The sequence below is a fragment of the Cyanistes caeruleus genome, chromosome Z (assembly GCF_971803275.1).
Source record: "Cyanistes caeruleus chromosome Z, bCyaCae1.hap1.1, whole genome shotgun sequence".
Taxonomy (NCBI): domain Eukaryota; kingdom Metazoa; phylum Chordata; class Aves; order Passeriformes; family Paridae; genus Cyanistes; species Cyanistes caeruleus.
This window is the reverse complement of record NC_141732.1, coordinates 42,912,197-42,925,947: the sequence shown is the minus strand read 5'-3', so window position 1 is coordinate 42,925,947 and position 13,751 is coordinate 42,912,197. Positions and strand designations below refer to the sequence as shown.

The 13,751-nt window shown below is 40.1% G+C and overlaps 1 protein-coding gene across 1 annotated transcript; it reads right to left on the bottom strand.

Annotated features, from left to right (window-relative positions):
- Positions 1-3,520: 3,520 nt before the first annotated feature.
- FBP1 (fructose-bisphosphatase 1) lies at positions 3,521-13,347 on the bottom strand. The gene is made up of 7 exons (XM_023944990.2): positions 13,114-13,347; positions 10,555-10,717; positions 8,804-8,896; positions 7,632-7,775; positions 6,282-6,419; positions 4,943-5,062; positions 3,521-3,959 (listed from the first exon to the last, which is right to left on the bottom strand). Exons 1-7 carry the CDS (start codon positions 13,281-13,283, stop codon positions 3,768-3,770), a joined length of 1,020 nt encoding a protein of 339 aa, XP_023800758.2. The 5' UTR covers positions 13,284-13,347; the 3' UTR covers positions 3,521-3,767.
- Positions 13,348-13,751: the final 404 nt, after the last annotated feature.

Below are 13,751 nucleotides of genomic sequence, written 5' to 3'. Positions count from 1 at the left end.
CAGTGTGAAGGTAGACACTCTCCAAGTAATGTATTAGATTGTGCATTGGATACATGCTATCTGGAACACTCAAGTTATGGATCTTAATTACACTTCCCATTCTGACTAGACAGTAAGAGAAACTATATGAAGTTGTATGCTGTAGCCTTCATTTTACTTATTAGCATCACTCTTATTTTTAAGTAAAAGATATGGAAAGCCCACCAGCAAAACAAGAAAATCTGGAGTAACAGAAGGAAAGTTTTATTAAGTTTCATTGTTATTCCTTTCACTCGAATTACTGCACTAAAATCTTGCCAGGAAGATGGAAACAAAATTCAGTAACAAAACATATACCTAATGTGTTTTTGTTAATAGGAACTGAAGCAGCAGTTCAGTTTTGCAGCTGAAGCAAAAAAGTTTTGATTTCCCTTGGTGCCCCTTTTTTAATCTTTAGCATTTCTTCAGACTTTCCTGGAAGTGTCTCTTCATCTATGAAAAATACATTACTTTAATGTATTTAGTTTTTTGTATTTACTTTAGTTTTAAAGGGATTTCAATGCTACTTTGAAATCAGCCACTAAAAGGAGTTCTAGTGATTGACGACTCTGAAAGCTAGCCACAGGTAGAGAGTTCAGTGCTGCTTCCATCCCCTGTGCTTAGATTTGGGGATGTTTTTGCAGTCCTGTTCCAAGACAGAGAAAGGACTGGTGAGCGGAGTTGATCAGATGGAGCCTCAGGCAGGTACTACATCCTCTAAGGCAATGACTGAAGAACAAAGAAATCTTGAAGATTTCTCTTTCCTACTACAGTGATTATAGTTAAAGGTATAGGATACTGTTCACAAGACACAGCATGTTCTGCCTGGTTAGGAGACTTTTTTCTTTTGAACAGACTTGTAGAAAACCAAAAATAATGTATCTAGGAAGCTTTGGGATAGCACATGGTAGGATCAATAAAAGAAGGGGACAGGTTTCAGTTATTCATGCAAAAATATCTGCTGGCTTAAAGCACAACAATTACATTTTGCCTGCGCATCATTTCATCATCATTGCAGCTGTCAGCCTGCCCATACTAACATGCTTTTAGTGCAAAATCTCTCTGCAGTGTAGCTGGAATACCATAAACATACCAAATCAATTCAGCAAATAAGAAATGGGATGGGGGCTGGCCTATAATTTCTAACTTCTGTCAAAACATCACATGCAGGTCTTCTGTTTATTCCAACAAGTGATCTTTTGCACTGGTCAAAAAGACAAAGTTCAGATCATCTTCTAACAGAAAGTTTGTTTTGGAGTTAGTGGTTCAAAGAGTGTTTTCAGAGCTAATAAGTCCACTATTTTCCTCTTTTATATTTTTTCCTTTTCTTTTTTCCTTTTTTTTTCTTTTTTTTTTTTTTTTTTTGGAAAATCTGCAAATGTGTTTTATAAGTAATGGTGTGATCTCACTGAAATGTAATAACCCAAATGATTATACAGAATGATTAGGCTACATAAATAATTACCATTTGAGGGAGGTGGAGGGAAGTCAGATTGTGTAAAAAATATGTGATGACTGTCTATAAGCCTGAGAACCTCTCAGTACTATGGGTTGGAATAGCTTAGGAAGGTTAAAAAAATAAGCACCTCAATTTGACTGATCTGGGAGGTTTTCCCCCTAATATATAGAGTCCTTGGGGATTATTCACACTTCCACTTGTGTATGAGCCAGTCCTGAGCCTTAAAGGTGACAGCTTTTCTAACTGAGATGAAATGTTAGTCGCTTGGATGGCGCCAGCTGAAACTGGAGCCAGTGACCTTTCACCAAAGGCCACAGTGCAGCCTCTGAGGAGGGCACTGGGTAGAACTGAGAGAGGGGCTGACAGCAGACACGGTGACAAACCCACCTTCCTGCTCTGCACTGACAGGCAGGGAGACCTCTGGAAAGGGGGCTGTCAAAGGAGATTGCTAAGTAGTTCTCCCCACCGGTGGCTAGCCAGAGATGTTGCTCAAATGTGGGCTTACATATTACTGATTAGAAGATAAAACCAGCTCACAATGGGTAAAATGCTGACTATGAAATGTCAGCCTACAGGCAAAACCAAAACACTGAGAACTGACCTAGGAATATGGACAGTATTAACTTTCCTCCTATAACCTTTACATGCTGTCAGCATGGTGTATTAAAAATAGATATATGCAGTCCAGGATTCCTGTAAAGCTAGATGGCAGAATACAGGCAAGGAATTATGGTAAACAGGCAAAAATCCCTGCTGTGGATTCTGTCTGCTGAGCCATACTAACAGACCACTGAGGCACTGTAGTCCAAATTGACTACTGCCAGCACTCTCACAGTCTTTTAATGGTTCAGGTCACTGAAAGTCATCTCCACTAGCCTCATCAGAATTAACATTTTCAGCAGAAACTAGGCCATTCAGTCCCTGACAGAAACATCTTGCCCCACACCAATTTGGGGAACAGATGCATGTATAGAACTGTCAGTATGCCTCCAAATGCCCCTGCATGACCTTTTAGAATGAGGGTCCTCAGGTTTTTATCTGTCTGATACAGATAAAAGGGCCCTCACAGAGCATGCCCTTCCACCCTGGATTTCAGTTTCCCCATACTTGTTTTACACGAAGAACCACACTCAGTCAGGCTCTCTGCACTGATATATATAAAGTCCCCAAGTAGGCAGGCACCCCTAGACAGGACCTCCCAGACCATGAACTGAGTTCAGTGTTCAGTGGTAGTTTACCCACAGCACATCCATGCGATCCTTACTTTGAGTTTGGTGAAGGTAAGTGGGCAGTGAGAAATAGCAAAGATTTGCTGATTTTAATTAATTCAAGAGCTGTATCCAGACAGTGGTGGACAGCCCATCTAGCTCCCAAGCACTAGCACACTCTTCCCAGCAGCATGATCTGAATGAGCATATCAGATGTCATTATGCTTTGGGGGACTCTTTGCACCTTCCTCCTGCTTGCACAGCAGAATCCTTTTCCATGGGGTAATCCCCAACCCCAAAATAACACAAAGAATCTCTGGTGGAGATTGATAGCAAGACACAAATTCATGTTTTCATCAAGTAAGCAGGTTAATTTTTGGCAAAGATAGCCAGCTCATCACAGCAGAATCTGTGTATGTACGAGCTGTCTACACATACTCTATCCCATTAAAACCCCTCCACACAAACGTGTCATTTTCCATCCTTGTGTAGCTGGATCTGATAGAGTGGCAACCAGCAGTATTAACATCATGTGTCAGAATTAACATACACTAATACCTATGTTTCACAAACATGAATTCTCCATCAGAGTAAACCCAGACCAAAGTACAGTGAGCAACTTTGGGAGTTCAGACACTGGTCTAGGAAAGGTCACTCACTGTAAGAGGCTGCTGAGTCTTCCTTAAAAGAGGACAGAGTCAACTGTACTAATAGTCTGTAACTTGTCTGAGAAAGGTGAGTCTCTCCCCTTCTAGATATTAACTGCAACACAGTAATACTTGCTGCACATGTGGCTGTTCCATAACCACAAATAATAAATGAAAAAGAAAACATATTTTTCCATTGCTTTAATTTTTAATGCTTCATTTAATGCAATCTTTTAATGCCTTTCATTTAATGCCTTTCAATTGCACAATGCAATTGCACAAGATTTAGCTTTAAAAAAATCTTATGAAAATATGGCTCATTTGCTCTTTTGCTACAGAAGTCAGACAGCTCAATCTCACAGTACTGCAGCGCATTCTTTGGTTCGGCTGTAAGACATTTTATCCCCTGTGCACAGTGAATCCAACAAGCTTTCTTTACTTAGTTGAATGCTTCTTGACTATCTCAAGGTACTCCTTCACATCATCAGGAGACCCCAAGACAACAGGCACTCTTTGGTGGATATCCTCAGGCACTATATCTAGTACTGCTTGCTGACCAGTTGTTGCTATTCCCCCAGCCTTCTCAATAACAAAGGCCATAGGATTGCATTCGTAGAGCAGTCTCAGCTAGAAGACAAAAGTCAGAATGGCAGAAGTCAGGCCAGGCAATACCAAAAATCATTAAATGATTGGCATATGATCTTAAGCCAATCAATATTCAAAGTACTCTTTATTTCATATAAACACTGACTCAATAATGAAGGTGTGTGGATTTTTCTTTTAAAAACACGGTGACTTCTGGATTTGCTCAATCTGAGTGCTTTCTACATAGCCCATGTTTGCATTGTGCTATTTACAGAGAGATAAAGCTTGTATGTTAAGACACAACTGTTCACAAGGAAGACCATATAGGACTGTGTGAAAATAATGAAAAACACGAGCTCTGAGCGTGGCACTAGGTTTCTCTAATGAATAACTGTATCTTATCTGCAACCTGAAGCAATATTTTACAGAGAATTACAAAACAGGTCAAAGGTCTTTGCTGAATAAAGTCCCCTTGTCAGCCTCTAAGTGCGTGATTTTCCCTGACTGACAACTGTCCTGCAGATGCAGCCAGGCACAATTCCTCCACGTGAAGTCTTGTTATCATGTACAAAATGCAGATGGTGTTCTCTTTGGCAGAACTGACCCAATGGGCCAACTACATTTCAGCTTCTTACAAACGAGCTTCTAGAAATCTCAGGGTAATGCAGATTGTTTACCCTGTCATATTCTACTCAAATGGGAGCAGCATTACCAGTTTTGGCTGACATGGTGCAGGGGAGCCTGTTTGAGCAGCCCACCCCCAGGTACATTCCACAAGCTGGATACGTTTGCACATGAGGAGAAGTCACTGCAGTTGAAACAGGTGAGCAGCAGCCCTAAAATGGGTGTCTGACAACATACTGCTGCCACTTGTGACAGCCTGCAAGGGATGGCCATGTCCCCCCACACAAGAAATACAAGCTACCAAGTTACAAAACACAAGCTTTGTAATCAAAATACTGATCTTGATAGTGAAATGTTTGCATAATGCAGTATTTTCTATAACTGGGCTTATTTAGGCTTACCTTTCCTTTGGGACTTTTGGAGTTAGCAGGATACAGAAAGATTCCTCCATACACCAGTGTGCGATGCACATCGGCCACCATAGATCCTATGTACCTCCCACCGTACGGTGAACTGCCATCCTACAGAGAAACATTCCAATAAAAGTAGCTGTGGAGCACACCAGGTTAACCTCCCCCACATGCCCCCTTAGCAGTCCTAACATCTTTCATCTCCGTATTTGGCTTCACTTATAATACTCAAAGTAGTTTTGGAGACTATGTCAGCATCACCTTCATTTTCTAACTAGGAAAATCCAAGGAAAAAGAGTGATATAGAAGACTTCAGCATAGATGAGCAGTAGTGCCAATAACAGAAAATGTATCCCACCTGTCCACTGGCTTTAACACTCAGAAAACACTGCATTTCCAGTAGCAAAAACTCAAGTGCTAGGAATTGGTATCGGAGCTTTGTCTTTTCTAGCAGAAAAAGAATCAAAAAAAATCAAAAAGAAGTGATCTTTCCTACTTCTTCCAACCATTCTTGCCAGCTTCTGCAATTTTTTTTGTTAAAAAAAGTTAATAGTTGACTTGATGTTATTTCCTTATTCTACTCCATGGAGCACATTTTAATATCTACATAAACCACACCTTGATTGAAGAATGATGAAAACATCAATGTTCTTTCAAAGCAAGATCAGGAAGTCAGGAAGGGACACCGCCACTTAACAGTAGTAGGTGTTCACCTTTCATTGCCAGTGAAGTAACTTCAGTGATGAAATGCGTAAGGCATGAGAACCTTTCCCGGGCACTCCTTGTAGCTTTGGACCTCCTGACACCAGGAAGTTGCACAACCACAAAGCAGGCCTTGAAACTACACCAGATTTCCAAGAGAAAGGCACCCCTAGCACACCCCTAGCTCGTGTTACCACTGAGCAATGACCCACTGCCATCTCCACTCCACTCTCCAGCTACTCAGATGTTGCAATGAGGAAGCAGTAATACAACACATGTAGATCAGATTTCTTCATCATCAGAAAAGATTTCTTCTCTACTTGATTATCAAATGCTCAGTATTGGCTTCAGCACCATTACTCAGGCCCTCATTCAGGGAAAAAAAGATTCAAAAAAAAAAAAGGAAGAAAGTAAAAAAATGTGAAAGATACACGGTGCAGTACTGGAGAATGCTGAAATATCTGGTTACATCAATTGCTGCTCTCATTAGCAATCCTACATCAAGTTATATTTTAAATAGACAGGAAAGGGAGCCCTGAACAGTTAATGAGAGAATGATTGATCATAAAGCTGGAAATCAAGAATATTGCTTGTCGTCAGAAAGTTTCTCTGAAACAGGATCTTTTACCTCAGGGAATTTCTTCTTTTTGAGGTACTCTGTGACAGCAGGATCAAAATATTTAGCATAGCCTTCATTGAGACTGTAGATATTTCCCTTCTTTTTGATTTTCACATCTCTTTCCACTAGAATGAATTCTCCAATTGCCTAACAATAAGAAAGAAAAAGTATTAGTTTACAGGAATTGTTCACTTATTTCCAAACCAAGGTAAAATCCAATAACATACACAATTTAACAAAAACTTACTACCACTATCAATTTTTAAAATAATTCAGAATCTACAAAAACATAGTCTTTGCAGTCTACATGCAAGGTATTTTGTTTCACTATGAAGCACAGACAGAGCTGTCATGCTCTGATGTCATGCAGGCTTCCTCATACTACAATTCCAAGCACTCTATTTTCTATGCTCAAAAAATGCTATTTTACATTTGTTTATCTCGTTTATCCCTCCACTCTTTTGATAAACTTACAACAATGTAAGTCTCAGAACGCTAAGGAGTTTGAGAGTACTGGTTGAAACAATGCACAAATAGCCTCAAATAGCTGCAGATTCTCCAGCTCTCTTTAGCTTGGGCTAACTGGAAGCCTGTGACCAAGAGCTGGCCTGTTTAGTTTTCTCTAAAGTAGATTTCCAAGTTAGTGCTAAGAGTAAACAAAATAACATGCATGCATGCTCGAAGTTAAATCTGTTACATGAATAAAGTAAAAAATACATGCATTTATTTAAGCTGCTACTAATCAGCGAGTACCAAGTTATATTTCCTGCAGCTTGATCACTGCAGGTTATAAAAATTTAAGACTGGCAAATGGCACACCCTGACTGATCACAAAGAAACAAGCCACTAAAGCAAACTACTTTCTGCTGTGATCAATATGACTTCTGTTTTAAAACTCATGGTAAATGCATGCTAGAATGTCACATCAGCCACACACATCACTTACTCTTTTACACATCATGGTGGGATCTGAAAACACAGAAGAAGGTTAAGTACATATGCTCTTCTGGTTTACTAAGGTCTTAGCAATTAAGGAAGAGACAAATAAGACTTAAAGGATATTTTGTACTGCAGAAAACTGCTCATTTTAAATATCACATGATTACACATGCTGTGTATTTGCTCTGCTGACTTGGCTGTCTTCCTGTTGTTGAGTCACACACAGCACTGCTGCATCAGGCAGGCAGAATGCAAGTCTCTTGACATTATTGCTGGTGGGTTGTAAGTACATTTATACTTCATTCCTTCATTTACCTTGAAAACTGCTCCATTGGTTGATTTTCCTGGGGATGAACAGTTCTTATAGACAGTACCTGGTAATCCCTAACACAGAAGCAAAGAAACAGAAGATATTCTCACCGGATCCAGCATGAAACAGTTGACACCTCCAGCAGGAGTGGCCAGTACCAGCATGGTGGCACTCCCATAGAGCGCATAACCAGCTGCCACAAGATTACGCCCAGGCTGTAAAGCATCTTTCCCAGAAGGTTCATCGGGGGACACCTAGAACAAGAGAGAGTATAGTCAATTTCATTTCATTTCTATTGCTGGTACATGACTGGACTCTGGGATAGGGACAGTCTTCTGCTCATATCCACGCATGAGGTGGCACAACTGTTTCCATGATCCCCAACTGAGATTTTTACCGGATGCACTAATACAAATTATATATAGGATACAAACACATTGATTTAGAAATGCTCTTCTAACTAAGCCTAGCAGGAATGCAGGAAGCAGGAAAGGATTAAGGAGATATTAAAGAGCTATGTACCTCCTTGTAGGTGATGATGAACACAGCTCAGAGGAAAACTCAGAGGCACAGTTGAAATTAAATGAAACATGACTCTCAGAGTTCAAAGCCGATCAGAAGTATTTGGGAAGTTTTTTGTTTTCTTTTGCTTCCCACAAAAATGAAGTTGAAAATAGCTACTTTGGGATATATGACAAGATACAAAATATTATTAAAATGGACAGTTGGTTGTGTTTTATCTGATTTACTTTTTCCCCCCATGTTGTGACCTGCAAGTCTGGTATTTCAACCTCCTTCAGACAGGGTTTCTGCCTTTCAGAGTGAATTAGACACTTCAAATGCACATGACATGTTTCAGCTCTGGTTTGTTTTTGAAGTATGTCCTCAGGCCAACAGGACTATTAGTACAGAGAGCAAGAAAACTGGAAAGCACATTCCCCAAGTAGATGACAACCACATGGTATTTTGCCTCAACACAAATATTCATGAAATGTAGGACGTGATCTTTTCCAAGGGGTAATTTCATTAGCTGGCTAATTAAGTATCAGCTAGGCTTCCATATACACATATGTATATGTATTCTTCTTCTAAGAGGCTAATTCAAATCCTAACTATTTCAAATTCAAATCCATGTGTCTGTGAAATACTAGATCTAACTTAAAGCTGGCCCTGAGTCTTTTTCACAAACAAGTTTAGTTAGATTTTGGTCTTCCCACGCAATTTTATTTCACCAAAAGCTGCACAATAATAGTTTTTCCTATTCTACATGAAAGAATTTTACCTTTCTATAAATTGCAAAGATGGTCCCAATAGAAACAAGACAGTCGATGTTCGATGAACCATCTAGAGGGTCTATGCAGACTATGTATTTACCCTAGAAAACACAAAAGAGTGAACTAGATTAGTGACAGTATTCATCCAGTTTTTCCAAGTAAAAACATTTCAGTAGGTAAATTTTCTCAGAGACTTACACAGCAATATAAACCAAAACACCTTTATAGATTATGAAGGAACCAAATTCAAATGTCAGCAATTCTTTGGCCCAGATTTCATTCTTGATTACAACTGTGATTTGTGCCAAACCAGAAGCTAAAAAATCTTTAAAGTACATAGCAGATGTACAGGAAAAGTGGAGTTTTTTCATATACATTTTAATATGAGTTAAAAATGGGGGAGTACTTTTTTTGGTTTAGTTTCATCTGTGTAATTGAAGTAGATCCTCTTATATCCACCATCTAGGCTAGGCTGCACTTTCTCTTTGGTTACAGCTTGTCTTTCTGAATAATAAGGAAAAAAAAATAAAATGAAGATCAGCCTTTTTCATGTAGAGCTAAAAACTATATTTTACCTCTTCCTATAGAGGTATTAAAAAGCTCTTTAATGGCTGCCATCCTAAACTATACCTTTTCCTTTATCTGTGCTCTGAAATGATCAGGTACTACCTTAGCCAGACTGATCTTACCCAGGGTTTTGGAGGGTCAGAAAAGAAGTCTCTGCCTTATTGCTGGATTAAGGAATCCTGTAGATATAGGAAATTGACAGTACAGGGGGAAAAGCTGAATTAACTGTACCTTTTAAATATTTTGTTCCCCCATCATTTTATTCATAGCTGTCTTAATAATAGTGTGTAACAACATTGACATTTTTTTTAAATTGGTTTTATCCTGCATGTCACAAATTTAAGTTCAGCAATGCTCTACTATGCAAGTAGGAATCCCTGGTATGCATTGATAAAAACACTGTATTAGCTCACATTTAGTTCAGAAAAGCATTAATACTCAGACTCCCTCAGTGATCTTTGAGAATATTTGTTCAGATCTAAGGAAATCCAATGCCTAGAAAATTAACTTTGAAGATTTCTCAACAGGGAGAGAGAGAACTGCTTAAACAAAGCAAACCTTATTATACTTTGTAAATTATGTTATTGCTGTTCATTTTTACTAAATTTTTACTTAGAGTTTTTACATGATCAGACCAAAATATTAGCTGGGAAATAGGGACTATCCCAAAAGAAGCACATGCAGGCTTGTGAATATAAAGGATAATAAATGTAAAAAATGCTTTTGTTTCATTATTGTTAAGTCATTCATAGACTAAGTCATTCAAGGAGAATTTTCATGAATTAAAGGCCTTGAGATTTGACCTGGAATAACTCATGAGAATAACTCATCAGTGTTCTACTCAAAAAGTAACATTTCAAAGGAGCTTGACTGACTCAGAGCATAATTCCAGAGATCAGATGGGGATGAATGAAATGTTTTCTCCACAATAAGAAAAAAAGTGGGAGAGAAAGAAGGTGGGGAGGAAAAACAGATAAAAAAAATAAAAATAAAACCAACAAACATTAGTCTGGAGAGCAGAAATGACAGAAAGAACAAATGCTGATGAACACTCTCTCCACCCATTCACTTGCCAGTTTAGTTTACCTGTTTTCTGAAACTTTTAGCTGAGTTTTATTCTTTCAGATGTGGAGCAGTACACCTGTAAAGGCTGATCTGAAATCAAGCAGGGAGAACTTTTCAAGTCACTAACCTGTTTTTCAGTTTCCACTATCACAGCATCTTTGTTTTCTTCAGACACGATAACACATGTACTGAAGGATGACTTCAGCATGTTAATCACCAGGTCATTGGATAGAATATCCAGCTTTTTAACTTGGTCTCCGGTCACATTGGTAGACCCAGCAATTCCATAGCTAGAGCAATTGCAAGAGAGAACATTTCATGAGAATAGAGCACTGCATCTTCTAAAGTGTTCTGTTTCTTACGCCTGCAAAACCTCCTGTAAACAACAGCACTTTCAAATGACATCTCAGCTCTCTAAGCCGGTTTTTTATTTACTGCCCAGTGAATTCTTGCTGAGACATGTTACCATTAGCTGTGTTTGCATATCTAGAGGCTGCTGAGAAATACAATTTCAATAGTTTGTAAACTATAGTTAAACACAGCTAGACCAGGCTGTGAAGGCTGAGTTACCAACTGTGCTTTTTAATGAGCTCTTAAGACCTACATATTATTCCTGAATTCTAGGCTCTGCATACCCTAAAAGCTAAGAATTCATTAGAAAATTTTATGCTCTAAAATTGATATAAATATATGTGAATGTATATATATTAATCTGACAACACTAGTTATGCTATATCCTCTGCATGTAATATACTCCTCTTTAGCAATATGATGTGCAAATTGCAGCAGGAAAAGTCTTTTCACAGACAAATCAACCTATTTATGGTTTAATATTTTCAGCTTTGATTTGAAGTAGTAAACATTTCCTTGGGAAAAGAACTGAAAAGTACAAATAAGAAACAGAAATAAAATGCTGCAAGCCAACCGGAATCAAACCATCTGGCATACGGAAATACCAGGAGATCTTATGATAGGTGATTTTGTAAGCACACATAACAGAGAAAGGGGAAGTTTAGCTCTTAGAAGAGAAAAACAGTAGCCGGCTCGGCACACATTCAGAAGTTTCTTATGTAACTGTAACTTCAGCTACAGTTCATTGATTAGGCTGAACACTGGTATTTCAGGTTTTATGTAATAACACTGAACACACTATTTTAGCAATGCATTGCATTTCTTCAGTTTAATGCATGAGACAAAAAAATGACCTGGCATAACTCTCTGTTCTTCTCTCTCTCTGATTCAGTGACTTGAATATTTTCCACAACTGTGAAAGCGCTTTTAGAAAAAAATGTACTTTGAACGCTGTGCTTATGAGTGGAGGCACAGCAACAGACCAGCTTCTGCACCTCATCTTTTGGGGAATTCCTGGGAGGGGAAGACAAGGTGTCAGGTGTAGAGCCTGCAGCTGGAAAGGGTCTGTGTGTCTTCCATAGCACCTCCCCTACCAAGCAGCATTAAGCACATAGTTGAGGCTGAGGATAGTCCACAGAAATGGACTGAAGTGATCCCTACTTGTTCATATTCCCTGACAGCAAAGCAAAATCTCGCTGCTGCTCATAAAACGCAGTCCCACAGTAGATGAACTGTTGAAGGAGGCTTATGAGTCCAAAGCCTGCTGCCCCAGCACTGATGGAGAGTTAAACCCACTGTGCAGGGGATCATAAGGCAAGTCTATGCGCACAGATACCCAACATGTGGTCAGCTACCAACAGACACACATGTGAGACACAAAAGGAATAGAGTCTTACAAATCAGATCACAGCTGGGAAACCCTGGTCTCTATTGATAGGTACAGGAGGCATATGGAAGGGCTAGCACAAAAATTACCACAATTACATGTAGTCTGAAGTTAAAACAGAAAAATAGTTCAAACATACATAAAGTGGAGGATTTTTTGCCTTTTTTCATCTTATATTTTCCTCTGCATGGCTTGTAGAAGCAAATTTATTTTCTCTTTACAACATCTTCCATTAAGGAATGAAGTAGCCCATGTCTAAAGCCTTGACCAGCACACTACTGGGCATATGAAGAATATGTAAAATACTTAAGAGGATCAGTTACCCCTAAGCAGTTTCAGCTATTTCACGTTTCAAGAGTTCCAGATTCCTTATGATGATGACCAGAACAACACCCCTCTGAACAGCTGACTACAGACACTATTGATCCTAAACAGTGCACTTTCTAAAAGCCTTAGATATCAAAAATTTCATAGAGAAACTCTAGTTGCTACAATGCGCTATGAAAAAACCCACACTGAATTTGATTCAACACTTCAAAGCATAAAATGGTGCTTTGATATAAAGCAATATGCAAAGAGCAGTAATTCAGCCATATTTTGCTAAGCTTTGTCTTTCAGAATATTTGGTCTTACGGCTCCAGGCGCCCACACCTGCTAGAATGTATTCATGAAGTTCTACTGTCACCAGACATTTCTCAAAGACTAGACTATTGAAAAGTCATAGGACCCGTGTCTCTTGAGAAAAATCAAGAAACCAACAAGTTAGTAAAGGAGTTACCTTCAGTTCTGTGCAAGAGGATGGGCTGATGCAGCCTCACTCACAGGCTTTTCTGGTGAAAGAAACACCCATTCCCATCCTCGTCCCGATACCCACCCCCCCCGGGAGGCAGCAGGATGCCCTGGACCCGCGGGGATGCGGGACGGTGCGGGGAGCATCCCGGGACTCACAGGTTGGCAATGCCCGCTTTACGGACGGCGGTGGAGATGGCTTTGATGGCCGTGCAGAGGGAGTTGAGGAGCTGCGTGAACTCCCCGGTGCCCTTGGCCCGCCTGCCTTCCTCCATCACGAAGCGGGTCATGGTGATGACATTGGTGTCGAAGGTGGAGCGGTCCGTCATGGTGGCGGCAGGAGCGACTAGGACCGCGGCCGCGGGCAGCGGCACTTACTTCAGCCGGGCGGGGCGGGGCGGCCAGGGGCGGGACAGGCGGCGGCAGGGCGGACGAAGAGGAAAGGGATCCCATCCCTCCGTCCTCCGTCCCACCGACACTATTTATTTATTTATTTATTTATTAAATTATTGTTTTCTTTAACGGGGTCTTGGCTCAGGCATTGTGCGGGGAACAGGGGCGGGGAGGGAAGGATGCTTTGGGCATTTGTTGTGTGAAAGGCACAGAGAGACGATCGACACACGGGTGCCGCGGGTAGCCCTTAGAGTTTGCAGTGGTCGCACTTCAGTGCTAGCGGTCCTGGATTTGTGCCCCTAAATGCAGAAGTCAGTTTGGTTTCACCACTTGATTGCAAAACTCTGTGTGTGTCCTTGTAGATTGTAGCGAACTGCACACAACCTACAGAGAAAGGTTAGTAT

Excerpts from the sequence above, each read along its gene's own strand:
- FBP1 (XM_023944990.2), bottom strand. The coding sequence starts at position 13,283 with ATGACGGACCGCTCCACCTTCGACACCAATGTCATCACCATGACCCGC. Across the intron at positions 8,897-10,554 it reads TAGTGGAAACTGAAAAACAG|GGTAAATACATAGTCTGCAT; the intron begins GTTAGTGACTTG and ends TGTGTTTTCTAG. Across the intron at positions 7,776-8,803 it reads TCTTTGCAATTTATAGAAAG|GTGTCCCCCGATGAACCTTC; the intron begins GTAAAATTCTTT and ends CTCTTGTTCTAG.